The sequence below is a fragment of the Salvelinus alpinus genome, chromosome 2 (genome assembly GCF_045679555.1).
Source record: "Salvelinus alpinus chromosome 2, SLU_Salpinus.1, whole genome shotgun sequence".
NCBI classification, from domain to species: domain Eukaryota; kingdom Metazoa; phylum Chordata; class Actinopteri; order Salmoniformes; family Salmonidae; genus Salvelinus; species Salvelinus alpinus.
The window spans coordinates 18,378,319-18,397,921 of NC_092087.1; the positions used below are offsets into that span (position 1 = coordinate 18,378,319).

Here is a 19,603-nt window from a genome sequence, read left to right on the forward strand (position 1 = left end):
TACTCCACAATACAGGGGCTGAAGTTACTCCACAATACAGAGGCTGAAGTTACTCCACAATACAGGGGCTGAAGTTACTCCACAATACAGGAGCTGAAGTTACTCCACAATACAGGGGCTGAAGTTACTCCACAATACAGGGGCTGAAGTTACTCCACAGTACAGGAGCTGAAGTTACTCCACAATACAGGGGCTGAAGTTACTCCACAGTACAGGAGCTGAAGTTACTCCACAATACAGGGGCTGAAGTTACTCCACAGTACAGGAGCTGAAGTTACTCCACAATACAGGGGCTGAAGTTACTCCACAATACAGGAGCTGAAGTTACTCCACAATACAGGGGCTGAAGTTACTCCACAATACAGGGGCTGAAGTTACTCCACAATACAGGGGCTGAAGTTACTCCACAATACAGGAGCTGAAGTTACTCCACAATACAGGGGCTGAAGTTACTCCACAATACAGGGGCTGAAGTTACTCCACAATACAGGGGCTGACGTTACTCCACAATACAGGGGCTGAAGTTACTCCACAATACAGGAGCTGAAGTTACTCCACAATACAGGGGCTGAAGTTACTCCACAATACAGGAGCTGAAGTTACTCCACAATACAGGGGCTGAAGTTACTCCACAATACAGGGGCTGAAGTTACTCCACAATACAGGAGCTGAAGTTACTCCACAATACAGGGGCTGAAGTTACTCCACAATACAGGGGCTGAAGTTACTCCACAATACAGGGGCTGAAGTTACTCCACAATACAGGGGCTGAAGTACGACGTTTGGCTGCATTAATCACACTGTTCGCTTGAGAACGGTTCAGTAGGAAACCAGAAATGTAGTCGTGCTGAGGAGAGCTTTGTGAAAGCTGTCACTTCCACAACGAAGATAGGCGAGAATGACCAGTTGGTGGGCGAGTGGCTCCATTTATGGAGGCAAAGGGCTCACTTCATTTGCCACTCAACCTGTCTGTCTCCAACAGATGATGTGATTGGTTACTTCGAATGTTCTCGAGTGGCTTAGTTACAGTTTTGACTTAAATCAGCTTGAAAATCAATGGCAGGACTTGAAAATGGTTGTCCAGCAATGTTTAACAACCAACTTGAAAGAGCTTGAAGAGTTGAAAAAATAATCATGGACAAATATTGTACAAACCAGGTGTGCAGAACTCTTAGCAACTTCCCACTGGTACACACTGATTGAATCAATGTTGTTTCCAGGTAATTTCGATGGAATTAATTTGACCTAACATGGAAAAGTCTGTGCCCAGTGGGTTACCCAAAAAGACTCACAGCTGTAATCGCTCCCAAATGTGATTCTAACATGTATTGACATGTTGAATACTTATCTAATCAAGATATATTAGTGAATCAAATGCTTTATTTTTTAAATAATGAAAAAAATCTGTCTACAGACAGAAACAACATAACATTCTGAAGTCATATGGGGCAGAGTCTTACAGGCATGGGAAACAACATAACATTCTGAAGTCATATGGGGCAGAGTCTTACAGGCATGGGAAACAACATAACATTCTGAAGTCATATGGGGCAGAGTCTTACAGGCATGGGAAACAACATTGGGTATGGATACGGTGGGAACGTGTGTCTGAGCAAATGCGATGTCATTCATGTTTGTTGAAATGTATGAATACTTTCTGAAGGCACTGTATATAACATGACCAATCATTTACTGCAATATAATCCACTCACCTTCTGAACACTTGGGACATCTGAAGCATTTTGTGAAGTAATTGAAGGTCCCACTGTATTGGCTACTGGGACATGGTTCACACACTGTGTCTGAGGTAGTGCTGCATTCATTCTTCAGGCGTGTCCCTGTCATGACATTTAAGCAATAAGGCACGAGGAGGGTGTGGTATATGGCCAATATACCACCGCTAAGGGCTATTCTTAGGCATGACGCAACGTGCAACCCCCGAGGTGCCTTATTGCTATTATAAACTGGTTACCAACGTAATTAGAGCAGTAAAAATAAATGTTTTGTCATACACATGGCATACTGTCTGATATACCACGGATGTCAGCCAATCAGCATTCAGGGCTCGAACCACAGTTTATAACAATGCATAACTTACAGTAATCATCTCAGTACATGTACACTGTACATCTTTCTATCCCTGAAATCCTGACTTTCATATTATGTACGGAAACAGTTTAATTAATGTTGATGGTCATCCCTTACCAGGAGCACACTTGCTGCAGCACAGGTTTATAGGTGTGTTATAGTATTCAACTGCGTTGTTGCGACAGGCTTCAGCAGAGTCTGGTGTGTATGGCAGAGTGTACACCTGTAGGGAAAAAGAGACCATGAAGTGCACCTGATCAGAAGGAGGAATGATGAGTAACATGTCCACCAATATTTTCCTTTTTCTTCTATTTAAACTTCTAGTACAACCCAAGGGTTGGATATTGTGGCCGAAGAAGACCTATTATATTCTATCTGTTGGAGACTAGGGAATATACACTGAAACATTTGTGGTCTAGTCATTATTTGCCAGTAGACACAGGGCATGTAAAACACACAATGTACTGACAGTAAAACACATTTTAAAAACATGTGTGTCTCCAGTATCTCGTGTATGACATGAAGTGGTAGGAGGAGACAGGAGAGAGAGAGATTGAGAGAGAGAGACTTTTGATAAGCTGCCAGGACTGGCTACGTGGTCTGACTGAACAATACAGCTATACCACTGCCAAGACCTCACACTATCATCCTCCCTCGCAGCCTTTAGGACAGAATGCCTTTAACAGCCATTTCCTTTTCACATATGGCAGCCACCCAAAACAAACACATAACAAATCAGGAAAAGTGAATCTGGAGTTTTATTGACTGGAGGAAACCCTCAATCTTTTTCTCTGGCACTCCCCTAGGGCTAGTGTCATTGAGGAAGGTGGTGACTACAGAGGCGTCACTCACAGGGTGGGGAGCAGTTACACGAGGGAAGAGAAATAAAAGATTGTGGTACCCATAGCTCTGCCACATTCATATAAATGTCCTTGAACTGATGACAGTGCTTCATTCTTTGATGCCCTTCAGCACAGACAATATGTGTAGAATACTATGTACATGATGCACTGGGAATGCGACCCTAGTCCCTGTGTCTTTGGTTCAAAAGACGATGCAAGCCGATCATTCACTGTGAACACGTTAATTCCAATAGTAGCCAGAAGAATGGTGGGAATAGTTCTAAACATGTTGTCACGCCCTGTTCTTTCACCTGTTCCTGTGATTGTCTCCACCCCCTCCAGGTGTGGCTTATTTTCCCCAGTGTATTTATCCCTGTGTTTCCTGTCTTTCTGTGCCAGTTCATCTTGTATGTTTAGTCAAGTCAACCAGTGTGTTTTTCCCGTACTCCTTTTTCTAGTCCTCCCGGTTTTGACCCTTGCCTGTTTCTGGACTCTGTACCCGCCTGCCCGACCATTCTGCCTGCCTTGACCACAAGCCTGTCTGCCACTCTGTACCTCCTGGTCTCTGATCTGGTTTTGACCTTTTTGCCTGTCCACGACCATTCTCTTGCCTAACCCTTTGGATTATTAAACATTGTAAGACTCCAACCATCTGCCTCCTGTGTCTGCATCTGGGTCTCGCCTTGTGCCTTGATACATGTAGTTATAAAGATGTGGATTTAACAAGAGAGAAACAATAAAAATGCACAATTAGTAATGTATAAGGAATCATCAACAACACAGTAATGGCAATTCGTTGGATATGTGCACAGTGGCGTGTAATCATGGCTGCCAAGGGAAGCCAGGCTTCCCCCCAAAAATTGACCAATTTATCTTTCGTCTCTCTGTTTCATAATTTTCCTTGAATTCGCAAGAGGCTGAATGTATCTCTCACAGGAGAAAGCATCCAACCGAGTGAAACTGCGCCCCTCTGTCTCTCTATGTGTAAGCCATCTATTTGATGATGTCTGGTCCAAATGAGTATGACATTGTTGCCGCCCGTAGCATTGATTGCAAGGGAAGCCAGCAAGCATTTGGCCTCCCTTGATAGAAAAAGTATAAAAAATTTGCCAATCAGCGTTGAGCTAAACTGAGTTGAGCTCAATTGTGAATGGTCCTGGCACACTCAAAAGAAAGTGTCAAGAGAAGCCAGCTTGAATTTTGGCATCACTCTAATCAAACCGCATTGAGCGAATTGTTGCATCTCGTTGTGTTGTTGTCCTCCGGTGGCTAGCTAGCTAAAATTGGCACTTTCCGAAATTAGTCATGTATAGGGAATTGGACTTGTGGTTGTATTTAATTCTCCGTACTGGCCAATGATTATAACGGCGATTCTGATCCAACCATTAATTCATACATTGTTGTGCCCCTGGCCAAAGAGGATGGAAGTTCAATATGTAGCTAGATGTAGAAGGCTAATGTTAACTAGCTAACGTTGCCCATGAATGGAAGTTAGACTAGCGAGCAAGCATTTTAGCCAGGTAGCCTAGGACAACAACAAAACTAAAAGTGTACTGTATGACAGAGTGATAGACCGTTTTGTCAACATGAAAGAGAGGAGGATGGCATTGGCATTTCTCTACAAGTAGGGTGAGTAAACATGTTTTTCTACTTGCATGAACGTGAACGCAGACACACACACACACACACACACACACACACACACACACACACACACACACACACACACACACACACACACACACACACACACACACACACACACACACACACACACACACACACACACACACACACACAGAAACCAGAACCATGGACAGCCACATCATATTTAGCTTACGTTGATTGGTGCTAGAATAGTGGAGGCGGCGCTTTGTGGACTTCACCGGACAGAGGTTGACATCCAGTTGTATGATAAAACAAAGGTGTGGTTGAACTTATTCTGTCACTGTGTCTTCTTATTGTCTCAGCCTTAAGGCCTATATATCACAGTCGCAAAGCAAATGAATGAACAGGTTAAAGAGCAAACAACGCACGTATCACAACACATTGGTTGCAATATGACTTTCTACTTGAAACTTGAAATCATCAAATCAAGTTTATTTTATATAGCCCTTCGTACATCAGCTAATATCTCGAAGTGCTGTACAGAAACCCAGCCTAAAACCCCAAACAGCAAGCAATGCAGGTGTAGAAGCACGGTGGCTGGGAAGAACTCCCTAGAAAGGCCAAAACCTAGGAAGAAACCTAGAGAGGAACCAGGCTATGAGGGGGGGCCAGTCCTCTTCTGGCTGTGCCGGGTGGAGATTATAACAGAACATGGCCAATGAAACTTAGCTCAATGACTGGAAATCTGCAGGAACAGTTAGCATGCTAGCAGTTCTTGTTCATCCGACTCTGGGAAAGTAAATAACGGTCTTCATTGCCAAAATTTCGAACTATCACTTTAATATAGAGGAAATTGGAGCCTCTGCACCGGCTCATTCCGGGGTAAGTGCAGCTGTGCAGACATTTTCTTCACTGACTAGTGAGCAACAGCAAGCACTCCTGAAAGTGTCTGGAGTTGGGAGTAACGCATAGGGGTATTTGGCATCTGTGCGGTCGTCAAATTGGCTAAATTTGCGACAGGAAAAAGTATTACATTTAGTGGGGTAACAGGGACAGAATCTAAAGCTATGCAATTACTACCCATGCTGTTTACAATAGGTCCAGTAATAATACCGGGCTCATTCTTTATGGTAGCTGGGGTAGAACCAATTTTGAGTTTAGATAATTTTTAGGGGTTTAATAATAATTAGGGGTTTAAATTTCGTGAGACACTTTATTCCATCTTATTCTGAAATAGCTTTACAGAATTGAGAAAAGGGAAGAGGTGTCCTCGCGAGAAATTAGAGTGGAGTTAATATTGTGAACAATTGTTTGTAGAGTTTAAAAAAGCAATTGTGTCAAGCGCCAGCATATCTTTGCCTTCTTGGGTACAGTATCCCAAAGGTCTAGAGTCAGGCTAAGGGAGAGTGGGAATCGTCATGTTAAACTTCGGTTTTTGCCATATATGATTATGCATAGCTTAACGCATTATTAATACTTGTCATATTTTGAGTTTCTTTTTCTTTTCAAGTCTTTTGCTATCACTCTCTTAGGAACCCAAAGAAGGAGGAGAAAGTGAAAAGCTCCAGCTGAAATGGCATTATCAGTTGTACAACAGGAGAGGTAATGGCAGATAGAGTATGTATAGTGTGATTATAAATTTGAGGCCAGGGCTTTATGCCATGGAAGCAGATTACATAGTCAGAGACCATACGTCTCTGAGGTGTAAACATACAAATCAACTGAGAATATTAATCATGTATTCATTTCAAAGTTTATATAATGTTGAACAGTATGGAGCTACTATTCAAAAAGGAGGGACTGTTGGATTCTAGCTTGAAATATACTTATTCATGTTACCATACTAGGACTTATTGATTACCTTACATGTATAAGGAATATATATGTTGGTGTCAATGAAGGGTGGATAGGAACTTGGTTTATGGAAAGTTACTGAGCGAGACAAGGGGAAGTGCAGGAAGTTCATATTCTGTTCCATGTTTCTAAGGAGGGAGGTGAAGGGTAATAGTTAGTCTCCGATAAGGCAGGCCAGCTGTGGGACTAGGGAGGAGCGAGGAATTCGGCTTGAGGTCAAGTCAACAGATGACGTGAAAAGAAACCCTTGGGAGGGGGGCCAGAGGGGTCCACCACAACGACCCTCTTACTACAGTCCTATCTCACACACATACACTTCCACACCCACAAAGGTTCTAGCATCAGGCAGGGCCATGACTACACCAGTGAGAGGAACCAATTAAGTTCCTGCCTAGCAACAGAGATGTATTGGCTGTCTAGATGTGTAAGGAGTAGGAGGTTATAAATATATGCAATTGTGTAATCATGCTGTCTTTGCAGCTGTATGACCCACTGGGTGAATACACTTGGTTTGAGCTTTTTCTAGTGATCCGTTTGAATTTTTACACATTTTAAAGAAGACACTGGGATTGTAATATTTTTCCTAGAGTAGACTTTGGCACTAATTACAGGCAACTTTGTGAGATTATAAATAATGTTACAATCAAAATGTTTAGGGTTATGTATGTTATAGCAGAGGTAACATGAGGTAACATGTAAAGTTACCACTCAAATCTGAAAACTGTTTCCCAAATTCCACCAAAATGTCTCCTGCCCCACTGGAGGAGACAATACACTAGACCACGTGTATACAAACATTCCGGAGGCTTACAAAACCATTCTCCTCCCCACGCGGGACAGTCTGATCACCTTTCACTCTTCCTACTCCCCAAGTATTTACCCCTCATTATTACCCCTCATTAAACACGTGAAACCATCAGTGAGGCCAGTCAAAGTGTGGCCAGAGGGATCAGACGTATTACTACAGCACCAGTTTTAACACACAGACTAGAGATTGGTTGCCACTCAGGCCACCCTTGACTCCCATACGGACATTGAAACATATGCTTCTTCCATTCTGGATTACATCAACATCTGCATCAACAATGTCATCACCCATAAACTAATAAAGACCTTCCCCAACCAGAAGCCTTGGATGAACAGAGAGGTCCGACTACTGCTAAAGGCACGCAACGCTGCTTTCAGATCTGGCGATGCGGAAGCCTACAGATCATCCAGGGCCAACCTGAAAAAGGGCATCAAGATGGCTAAACATTACCACAAACTGCAGATTGAGGAGCACTTCAACAACAACTCCGACCCTCGAAGCATGTGGCAGGACATCCAAGCCATCACAGACTACTGGCCAAAAAACCCTACCCCACAGCCAGCGACGTCTCCATCGCTCCATCGAGTTAAACAGGCTCTATGCTTACTTCGACAGGGACAACAAAGATCCAGCCATCAAAGCTGAGCTCCCCCAAGACGACCTCCCCCTCAGACTATCGATCGCAGATGAGTTTTCTGCACTGAGCAGGGTGAATGCATGCAAGGCTGCTGGTCCTGATGGCATCCCCGGTCGTGTGCTCAGAGCATGTGCTGGGCAGCTGGATAAGGTCTTCACTGACATTTTCAACCTGTCACTGGCCCAGGCAGTTGTCCCCACGTGCTTTAAGACCGCAACCCCACGTGCTTTAAGACTGCAACCATTGTGCCAGTGCCGAAGTAGTCGACCGCATCAAGCCTGAATGACCTGTTGCACTCACCCCCACGATCAGGAAGTGATGATGCCACAAACTGTTTGCCACATCCATGCCACAAACTGTTTTCCCTCCTACCATCAGGCAGGCGGTACAGGTTTCTACATTCCCGCACTAGAAGGCTCAAGAACAGTTTTTTTCCAGCTACTATAACCCTGCTGAACTCTGTGACACGGCACTAGCCATATCCACCCGCCCACCGCTTAGTACTGCCTCTCAGGAACCTTGTTGCACTACTCTCTTTGCACTCTTCACGGTACTACTGGACTCTGACATTGCTTTGCAAAACCTGATTAAGGACATAATTCAGTTGTACATGTACATGTTTACCTCGGTAACCTCATTGATGCTCTCCCTGAATTTCAGATGCATGCCTCCTTGCACTTTCAATTTGCCTTCATTGCACATTTAGACTTGCAATTTGTACTTGCCATTTGCCTTCATTGCACATTTATACATCCCACTTAATAACATACATTGTACTTAATTGTTTCACATGTACATTTTTTGTACTCTTTTATTTGTACTTCTGGTCAGATGCTAACTGCATTTTGTTGTACTGTACTTGTTCAATGACAATAAAGTTTAATCTAATCTAATCTAAAGTGGGCCTTCATCACTGTTATTCATGTGAGAAGGTGGACGTGAATCCGGGTCTCCTGCTTGTCAAAACACTTCCTTAGTCCACAGCCAGTCTTCAGGACTAAACAGTTGTGCTAAACCACCCTTGTTACACTGAGTATATGGGGCCTGGTTCAGACTTGAGATAAGTAGACAACATGGACTCAATAACATTTTTACAAAAAAATTGTTTCATGTTTCCACTTATCTCAAGTCTGAATAGGACCTAGGGAGCAAGTTTTTTTTTTAAATTCCACATTTATTTGTTCATACCTTCATATCAGAAGAAAAATGTTTATATTAAACGCAAAATGTGAACTTCAATCATTGTGCTGCTGTACTGTTCCCCCAGGCTGAGGCATGGAGGTGGAGAGAGGGAATTTGTGGCAGGTGTGCCCTCTAGCAAACTCTATGGTAAAGTATAAAACTAGGCAAGTTTGCAGGTGCCTCCCTGGGATTTGGGTCATTCACAAACTCAGACAGTTAAGAGCACACCAAACACTCAGATTAAACTCTCCAAAACAATCCAAGAAAGTGTGTGTGTGTCAATGAAAATGTGAGTACACAAGGCCTGCTTTTAGTTACTACTGCTGGCTGGTTTGCCTACTAGTTTTATCTACTGTTTGATATATACCCCACATGCTATATGGTACACTAAATAGCCACTTCCAGTTTAGCTTGCTCTAGCTTTGGCCTAGGTCTTAAAAACACTAAGCGGGATTCTTCTTCTCCCTACAGTTTTCAGCTGTCAGCTTCGTCCACAACTGGCTCATGTGAACTACAATCCCGACACTGTTTTACCATTTTGAACCCTCAATCATTGCTTGCAATATGGCTTTCGAAACATATGGCCCGTATCTTTCATCAGCGAGAAAGAATCCTTCAAATAAAAATGCTTACTGTAGCAATTTTACATAGATCCATACAGCTATGGGTGCCTCCATCCGCCATAACTACACTTCTGCTACACATCCCGAGAACACACAGGTGTTCGGTGTGCGCTAGATAGCTAATTAGCACAGGTGGTCACCTCTGTCTTCCATCTGTTTTCCGTAAACAAGCACTATAACATGCAGATATGGCTGTGTGGAAAACTAACTCTACAAATGGTCTGTATCAATTTAACCTTAAATGTTTTTATTATTTCTTGCTGAAAGAAGGTCCCTATGCTTCCAAAACCGTACCGCAAGCGACCAATCATCTGGCTCTCTACAAAACTAACCGTAGAGAAGACTTCTTCGTCCAATGACTCTTATGTGTAATGTAATGGAATTGAGAGTTATGATTATCGAATTAATTCAAATGTATGTTTTTGCACATTATGTCAAATGCCTGTATCGCAAGAATCAAGATTATGTTGTTTTTAATTTTTATGAGCGTCTATGTCCTATTAGACCCTGGTTCGACCCCGGCTGTATCACAACTGGCCGTGATCGGGAGTCCCATAGGGCGGCGCACAATTGGCCCAGCGTCGTCCGGGTTAGGGGAGGGTTTGGCCAGGGTAGGGCGTCATTGTAAAATAGGAATTTGTTCTTAACTGACTTGCCTAGTTAAATAAAAATGTCAGCTTGTTCTCGTGTTATATTTTTAGTCTTGTCGCTTTCGATCCTTCTGTCCTGTCTGCACCCCCCATTTACACCAGAGATCTGTAAATAATGACTAGATGCCTTAACAATGGGAGTCGTTGTCCCGAACACGGGAAGGCAGGCGACAAGTTTAGGTCCCAAATAAGCCCCTAGAAATGCATTGGGCTTATTAATGCCAGAGTGAAACCTTTCGCTTCACCTCTTTCTCTATGGTTTACACACACACCAAGCCCCTTCCCTGCCTCTCACAAAGTTGAGAGATCACATCTTCCCCTCTGACAAGCGGTTTCAACTCGCTATTTGCATTTGAGGTTTGGTCCAAGTCCAACATAAATCGGTCATACGTACATCAAAACACATTGAGACATTATTTTACAGAAATGTAACTTTTTTTAACGATACTGACATTGGGGTACCGCAAGCAGCATTTTAGCTGAAGATTGTTATTAGCTGTTCAGTCTGTATTTGTTTTATATATAAATGTGCAATAAGCATAAAACACAATTGTATAAGGAATTGGCAACTCGTTCTCATTCTGAGAAATAAGGTAGGTCACTTGATGTCAACATCTGAACAAAGTGGACAGGCTAATATGCTTTTCAAACACTTGGAGACAGACACGGGTGTGTTCATAACAATTCAACTGTGTTAAGCCTTGTTAGCTAGCAAATAGATCCAAGTTGGCTAAACCTGAAATATAAAGATTAGTTGGCTAATCACTAGCGCATGGGCTTGAGATTGTTCATTTTCTATAGCCTAATGCCTGCTACAAGAAGTTAGTCATTATTAGTGATTGTTCATTATGCATGGTTCTAAAAAAATGAACGTCCTCTCACTGTCAACTGCGTTTATTGTCAGCAACCTTAACATGCGTGAATATTTGTATGAACAGAACAAGATTCAACAACTGAGACATAAACTGAACAAGTTCCACAGACGTGACTAACAGAAATGGAATAATGTGTCCCTGAACAAAGGGGGGTTCAAAATCAAAAGTAACAGTCGGTATCTGGTGTGGCCACCAGCTGCATTAAGTTTTGCAGTGCATCTCCTCCTCATGGACTGCACCAGATGTGCCAGTTCTTGCTGTGAGATGTTACCCCACTCTTCCACCAAGGCACCTGCAAGTTCCTGGACATTTCTAGGGGGAATGGCCCTAGCCCTCACCCTCTGATCCAACAGGTCCCAGACGTGCTCAATGGGATTGAGATCTGGGCTCTTTGCTGGCCATGGCAGAACACTGACATTCCGGTCTTGCAGGAAATCACGCACAAAACAAGCAGTATGGCTGGTGGCATTGCTGGAGGGTCATGTCAGGATGAGCCTGCATGAAGGGTACCACATGAGGGAGGAAGATGTCTTCCCTGTAATGCACAGCGTTGAGATTGCCTGCAATGACAACAAGCTCAGTCCGATGATGCTGTGACACACCGCCCCCGACCATAACGGACCCTCCACCTCCAAATCGATCCCGCTCCAGAGTACAGGCCTCGGTGTAACACTCATTCCTTCGACGATAAACACGAATCCGACCATCTCCCTTGGTGAGACAAAATCGCGACTCGTCAGTGAAGAGCACTTTTTGACAGTCTTTTCTGGTCCAGAGACGGTGGGTTTGTGCCCATAGGCAACGTTGTTGCCGGTGATGTCTGGTGAGAACTTGCCTTACAGCAGGCATACAAGCCCTCAGTCCAGCCTATTGCGGGCAGTCTGAGCACTGATGGAGAGATTGTGCGTTCCTGGTGTAACTCAGGCAGTTGTTGTTGCCATCCTGTACCTGTCCCGCAGGTGTGATGTTCAGATGTACCGATCCTGTGCGGGTGTTGTTACACATGGTCTGCCACTGCGAGGACGATCAGCTGGCCGTCCTGTCTCCCTGTAGCGCTTAGGCGTCTCACAGTACTGACATTGCAATGTATTGCCCTGGCCACATCTGCAGTCCTCATGCCTCCTTGCAGCATGCCTAAGGCACGTTCACGCAGATGAGCAGGGACCCTGGGCATCTTTCTTTTGGTGTTTTTCCAGAGTCAGTAGAAAGGTCTCTTTAGTGTCCTAAGTTTTCATAACTGTGACCTTAATTGCCTACCGTCTGTAAGCTGTTTGTGTCTTAACGACCGTTCCACAGGTGCATGTTCATTAATTGTTTATGGTTCATTGAACAAGGGAAACAGTGTTTAAACCCTTTACAATGAAGATCTGTGAAGTTATTTGGATTTTTATTAATTATCTCTGAAAGACAGGGTCCTGAAAAAGGGACGTTTCTTTTTTTGCTGAGTTTAGTTAAACTTGCAAAGTGCGTTTTCAAAAGCCAGATCAGGATGATTGCAAAAAGCAGGTTAAACTATTTAGAAAAAAATCATTAAATGATTAGTGGGTCTTATGGTTGTGGAAGGCTTCTATTTAGCCTGTCACAAGCCCTGAACTCCTTCGATTATTGCTGAATATTTGAAATGCAGTGTATTTTACCTTTAAATTGTACAACGCTTATTTAGAGAAAATATTAAAATTGAAATGTATATCGTGAATCACCCATATGTTTTCTTTTATTAGATTGTTAGGCCATATTTCCCAGCCCTTGTCATGATCAAGGGCTAGCTTTGGCCTACCACACATGTTATTGCATATGTCACGTCCTGACCATAGAAAGCCTGTATTTTCTATGGTAGAGTGGTCAGGGCGTGACTAGGGGTGTTTAGTCTAGTTTATTATTTCTATGTGGGGTTCTAGGTTTATTTTTCTATGTTGGTGTTTGTGTGTGATTCCCAATTAGAGGCAGCTGGTAATCGTTGTCTCTAATTGGGGATCATACTTAAGTTGCATTTTTTCCACCTGTGGGTTCTGGGATATTGTTTATGTTTAGTTGCCTGTTCGCACTGAATTGTCATCACGGTTCGTTTATTCTTTATTTGTTTTTGTATTTACTTAAGTTTCACTTTCATTAAAATATGTGGAACTCAACATACGCTGCGCCTTGGTCCGACCTTCATTATTACGAATGACGTGACAGCATCCCACTTTTGCCATTCCCATTGTGCTCTTGCTATGCTGTTGCTATGTTTGTATAGCTTAATCATGAATATGTTTTTTGCAAATTGCTATTGATATGTTTAATAATGCTATTCATAGCGCAATGTTTTACAATTATAGCATTTGATAACCTAATTATGCATTCATGTACTAACATTATTGCTTGTTATAATTAGCTTTTTCTGTGTCCCTGCAGAAAACCATACATGCATACTACATTACCCACAGGCTGGCCAATCCTAACCAAAGTCAATCAAGACCAGAATCAGACTAATGCCAACTGAACTTTCAACTGTCATTCATATCATGACTCAACAATACAGTGATTCAAATCATATCAACAACCTTCCATGCCATGTACCATCTGAGAATAAAGACTCAGGCCGGGACATTAGCATAAAGGATGACTGGATTGCATTGATCCCTGGGCTGACGTTTTGTACAAGTTGTGTATGAGTACTATTGCTAACATTAGCAGTCATTGCCTGTATTTTTTACATGAATATGAAATATAATGCCACATCTGTTGATTTTTAAGAATAATATGATAAATACACTGTGTACCAGTCAAAAGTTTGGACACACCTACTCATTCCAGGGTTTTTCTTATTTTTTACTATTTTCTACAATTTTAAAATAATATTGCAGACATCAAAACTATGAAATAACACATATGGAATCATGTAGTAACCAAAAAAGTGTTCTTCAAAGTAGTCACGCTTTGCCTTGACAGATTTGCACACTCTTAGCATTCTCTCAACCAGCTTCATGAGGTAGTCACCTGGAATGCATTTCAATTAACACATGTGCCTTAAGTTCATTTGTGGAATTTCTTTCCTTAATGTGTTTGAGCCAATCAGTTGTGTTGTGACAAGGTAAGGGTGGTATACAGAAGACATCCCTATTTGGTAAAAGACCATATGCAAGAACAGTCCAAAATTACTTTAAGTCAGTCAATGCGGAAAACTAAGAACTTTTAAAGTTGCTTCAAGTGCAGTCGCAAAAACCATCATGCGCTATGATGAAACTGGCTCTCATGAGGACCGCCACAGGAACGGAAGACCCAGGTTCCTCTGCAGCAGAGGTAAGTTCATTAGAGTTAACTGCACCTCAGATTGCAGCACAGAGTTCAAGTAACAGACATATCTCAACATCAACTGTTCATAGAAGACTGCGTGAATCAGGACTTTATGGTCGAATTGCTGCAAAAAAAACACGACTAAAGGACATCAATAAGAAAAAGAGACTTGCTTGGGCCAAGAAACACGAGCAATGGACATTAGACCGGGGGAAATCTGTCCTTTGGTCTGATTAGTCCAAATTTGAGATTTTTGGTTCCAACCTCCGTGTCTTCGAGACACAAAGTAGGTGAATGGATGCTCTCTGCATGTGTGGTTCCCACCGTGAAGCATACGAAGAGGTGTGGGGGTGATTTGCCGGTGACACTGTCAGTGATTTATTTAGAATTCAAGGCACACTTAACCAGCATGGCTACCACAGCATTCTACAGCGATACGCCATCCCATCTGGTTTGCGCTTAGTGGGACTATCACTTGTTTTTCAACAGGACAATGACCCAAAACAGACCTCCAGGCAGTGTAAAGGCTATTTGACCATTTTTGGTTACTACATGATTTCATATGTGTTATTTCATAGTTTTGATGTCTTCACTGTTATTCTACAATGTAGAAAATAGTTTAAAAAAATAAACTTTTGACTGGTACTGTGTATAAATACAAAATTATGTGGACACCCCTTCAAATTAGTGAATTTGACTATTTCAGCCACACCCGTTGCTGACAGGTGTATAAAATCGTGGCACCGTCATAGGATGCCACCTTTCCAACAAGTCAGTTTGTCAAATGTATGCCCCAGTCAACTGTAAGTTATGTTATTGTGAAGTGGAAAGGTCTAGTAGCAACAATGCCTCAGCCGCAAAGTGGTAGGCCACACAAGCGCACAGAACGGGACCGCTCAGTGCTGAAGCGCGCAGCGCGTAAAAATCATCTGTCCTCGGTTGCAACACTCACTACCGAGTTCCAAACTGCCTCTGGAAGCAATGTCAGCACAATAACTATTCGTCGGGAGCTTCATGAAATGGGTTTCCATGGCCGAGCAGCTGCACACAAGCCTAAGATCACCATGTGCTATGCCAAGCCACCATCGGACTCTGGAGCAGTGGAAACGCGTTCTCTGGAGTGCTTAATTACATTTCACCATCTGGCAATCAGACGGACAGATCTGGGTTTGGTTGATGCCAGGGAACGCATAGTGCCAACTGTAAAGTTTGATTGCAGAGGAATAATGGTCTGGTGTTGTTTTTCATGGTTCCGTCTACCCCCTTAGTTCCAGTAAAGGGAAAACTTAGCGCTACAGCATATGTCGTGGAAATATTGAATCAAATATTTCTCAGATACCGGAACTTGTAAATTTAAAAAATACTTTACTACAGGAGTAACAGAAGCCAAGCAATTCCATGGAATGACTGAATGACTCTTCCTGTTCAGAACATCAGTATTTACACATTTCCATCAGACATGTGCCCTCCTTCCTATGTAGATGATTAATTACCCTTGGCCGTGAGCCGCCATTATCTTTATGACTTAATTCTGGCTTGTGTACGCCCACATCTGGCTCAGGTTAGATTATATTTATGGCGCAACCACAGGTCTATAAAAAAATTATACATTTATTACATATATATGTTCCCATTATAAGTACATTTCAGATAGATAATAGATTTTAATGAACACAACCATGTCTTCCCAATACATATACATAGTTTGTGACTTCTGTATTGGTTGGTAAAAATGCATAGTCACTGTCCCACACCAGTTCAGATCTGTGTCACTTGGAAATGACTAACCTATGTACCCTGCAGTTGCCTTGACTAGATTCTATGTGGCTCCAAACAGTCTGGTCGTTGTTGGCTCAACTTAGCTTATTCACATAGATACCACTTACAGTTGAAGTCGGAAGTTTACATATGTAACAGTTTAACTTTACTCCGTCCCCTCGCCCCGACCCGGGCGCGAACCAGGGACCCTCTGCACACATCAACAACAGTCACCCACAAAGCATCGTTACCCATCGCTCCACAAAAGCCGCGGCCCTTGCAGAGCAAGGGGAACCACTACTTCAAGGTCTCAGAGCAAGTGACGTCACCGATTGAAAGGCTATTAGCGCGCACCACCGCTAACTAGCTAGCCATTTCACATCCGTTACACTCACCCCCCTTTCAACCTCCTCCTTTTTCCGCAGCAACCAGTAATCCGGGTCACGGCACCAATGTAACAATATTACTTTAGTCTGTCCCCTCGCCCCGACCCGGGCGCGAACCAGGGACCCTCTGCACACAGACAACAGTCACCCACGAAGCATCGTTACCCATCGCTCCACAAAAGCCGCGGCCCTTGCAGAGCAAGGGGAACCACTACTTCAAGGTCTCAGAGCAGGTGACGTCACCGATTGAAAGGCTATTAGCGCGCACCACCGCTAACTAGCTAGCCATTTCACATCCGTTACACATACACTTAGGTTAGAGTCATTAAAACTCGTTTTTCAACCACTCCACAATTTTCTTGTTAACAAACTATAGTTTTGGCAAGTCGGTTAGGACATCTACTTTGTGCTTGACACAAGTCATTTTTCCAACAACTGTTTACAGACATATTATTTCACTTATAATTCACTGTATCACAATTGATATCATTTGAGTCAATTGGAGGTGTACCTGTGGATGTATTTCAAGGCCTACCTTCAAACTCAGTGCCTCTTTGCTTGACATCATGGGGAAATCAAAAGAAATCAGCCAAGACCTCAGAAAAGAAATTGTAGACCTCCACAAGTCTGATTCATCCTTGGGAGCAATTTCGAAACGCCTGAAGGTACCACGTTCATCTGTACAAACAATAGTACGCAAGTATAAACACCATGGGACCACGCAGCCGTCATACCGCTCAGGAAGGAGGCTCATTCTGTCTCCTAAAGATAAACGTACTTGTGTGAAAAGCACAATTCAATCCCAGAACAACCTCAAAGGACCTTGTGAAGAAGCTGGAGGAAACGGGTACAAAAGTAACTATATCCACAGTAAAACGAGTCCTATATCGACATAACCTGAAAGGCCACTCAGCAAAGAAGAAGCCACTGCTCCAAAACCACCATAAAAAAGCTAGACTACGGTTTGCAACTGTACATTGGGACAAATATCGTACTTTTTGGAGAAATGTCCTCTGGTCTGATGAAACAAAAATACAACTGTTTGGCCATAATGACCATCATTATGTTTGGAGGAAAAAGGGGGAGGCTTGCAAGCCGAAGAACACCATCCCAACCGTGAAGCACGGGTGTGGCAGCATCATGTTGTGAGGGTGCTTTGCTGCAGGAGGGACTGGTGCACTTCACAAAATAGATGGCCTCATGAGGGAGGAAAATTATGTGGATACATTGAAGCAGCATCTCAATACATCAGTCAGGAAGTTAAAGCTTGGTTGCAAATGTGTCTTCCAAATGGACAATGACCCCAAGCATACTTCCAAAGTTTGGGCAAAATGGCTTAAGGACAACAAAGTCAAGGTACTGGAGTGGCCATCACAAAGCCCTGACCTCAATCCTATATAAAAGTTGTGGGCAGAACTGAAAAAGCGTGTGTGAGCAAGGAGGCCTAGAAACCTGACTCAGTTACACTAGCTCTGTCAGGAGGAATGGGCCAAAATTCACCCAACTTATTGTGGGAAGCTTGTGGAAGGCTACCCAAAACGTTTGAGGCAAGTTAAACAATTTAAAGGCAATGCTACCAAATACTAATTGAGTGTATGTAAACTTCTGACCAACTGGGAATGTGATGAAAGAAATAAAAGCTGAAATAAATCATTCTCTCTACTATTATTCTGACATTTCACATTCTTAAAATAAAGTGGTGATCCTTACTGACCTAAGACAGGGAATTTTTACTCGGATTGAATGTCAGGAATTGTGAAAAACTGAGTTTAAATGTATTTGGCTAAGGTGTATGTAAACTTCCGACTTCAACTGTAGTTCTGTTTCTTTATGTCTAATGCTTAACTCTGTGTTGGACCACTCCTGCACTTCCATATGGTTTCGACCTTTATTCTGTTTACATATGTCTAATGTTATACTGCTTCTTCTTCCTACTTCCAAAGGAAATAGTATGGGCACTGGAAAATTACTAGGCGAACGGAGACTCTCCAACATGGGTACTGGAAAATGACCAAAGAGCTGGATTTTTCAGCCACACATACAATGACATTCTAGACGATTCTGTGCTTCCAACTTTGTGGCAACAGTCGGGGATGGCCCTTTCCTGTTTTAGCATGACAATGCTCCTGTGCACAAAGCGAGGTCCATACAGAAATGTTTTTTCGAGATTGGTGTGTGAGAACTTGACTGGCCTGCACAGAGCCCTGACCTCAACCTCCATCGAACACATTTGGGATTAATTGGAACGCTGACTGCAAGCCAGGCCTAATCACCCAACATCAGTGCCTGACCTCACTAATGCTCTTGTGGCTGAATGGAAGGAAGCAAGTCCCCACAGCAATGTTCCAACATCTATTAGAAAGCCTTCCCAGAAAAGCGGAGGCTGTTATAGCAGCAAAGGGGGGACCAACTCCATTTTAATGACCGTGATTTTGGCATGAGATGTTCTACGAGCAGGTGTCCACATACTTTTGGTCATGTACTGTACCTTATCACTATAAAAATGTGAAAGACTGTTCAGGTTTTGTTACTTAATAATAAAAGTTTGAGTTGGACGCAGCAATCCAGCCTGTCCAGTGTGCACCCCACAATGTACCAGTGGCCATGAAAGCAGCTACGACGGCTCAGCTTGACAAATATGAAGCAGATGGCCACATCATATCCGTCACCGAGCCTACAGACTGGATAAGTAATATGGTTATCATCAAGAAACCAGACAAGCTACGAATATCCATTGATCCTAAACACTTCAACCGGGCTCTGCGATGTTCACATTACATTATGCCCACGTTGGAGGATGTTCTTTACAAGCTCCCGAAGGCCAGAGTCTTCACGCTCGTGGACGCCAGAGATGCCTTCCTGCAGTGCAAGCTCGACGAGCCCAGCAGCTACATGACCACCTTTTGGACACCCTGGGGCAGGAAGAAGTGGTTGAAGCTCCCGTTTGGTGTCTCCGTGGCTCCAGAGGTGTATCAGCGGAAACAGCACGAGCTGTTGATGGAACTCAGTGGCGTGG

General features: G+C 43.1%; 1 protein-coding gene across 2 annotated transcripts in view; it reads right to left on the minus strand.

Annotated features, from left to right (window-relative positions):
* Window positions 1-19,603, minus strand: part of LOC139555433 (tumor necrosis factor receptor superfamily member 1B-like) — a 29,711-nt gene that overhangs the window by 4,432 nt on the left and 5,676 nt on the right. For both annotated transcript variants that reach the window (XM_071369162.1, XM_071369163.1), the window contains exons 2-3: window positions 2,206-2,311; window positions 1,713-1,838 (exon numbers count right to left, since the gene is read on the minus strand). In XM_071369162.1, the coding sequence (XP_071225263.1) occupies window positions 1,713-1,838; window positions 2,206-2,311 (232 nt within the window). The remainder of the gene's footprint in view (window positions 1-1,712; window positions 1,839-2,205; window positions 2,312-19,603) is intronic.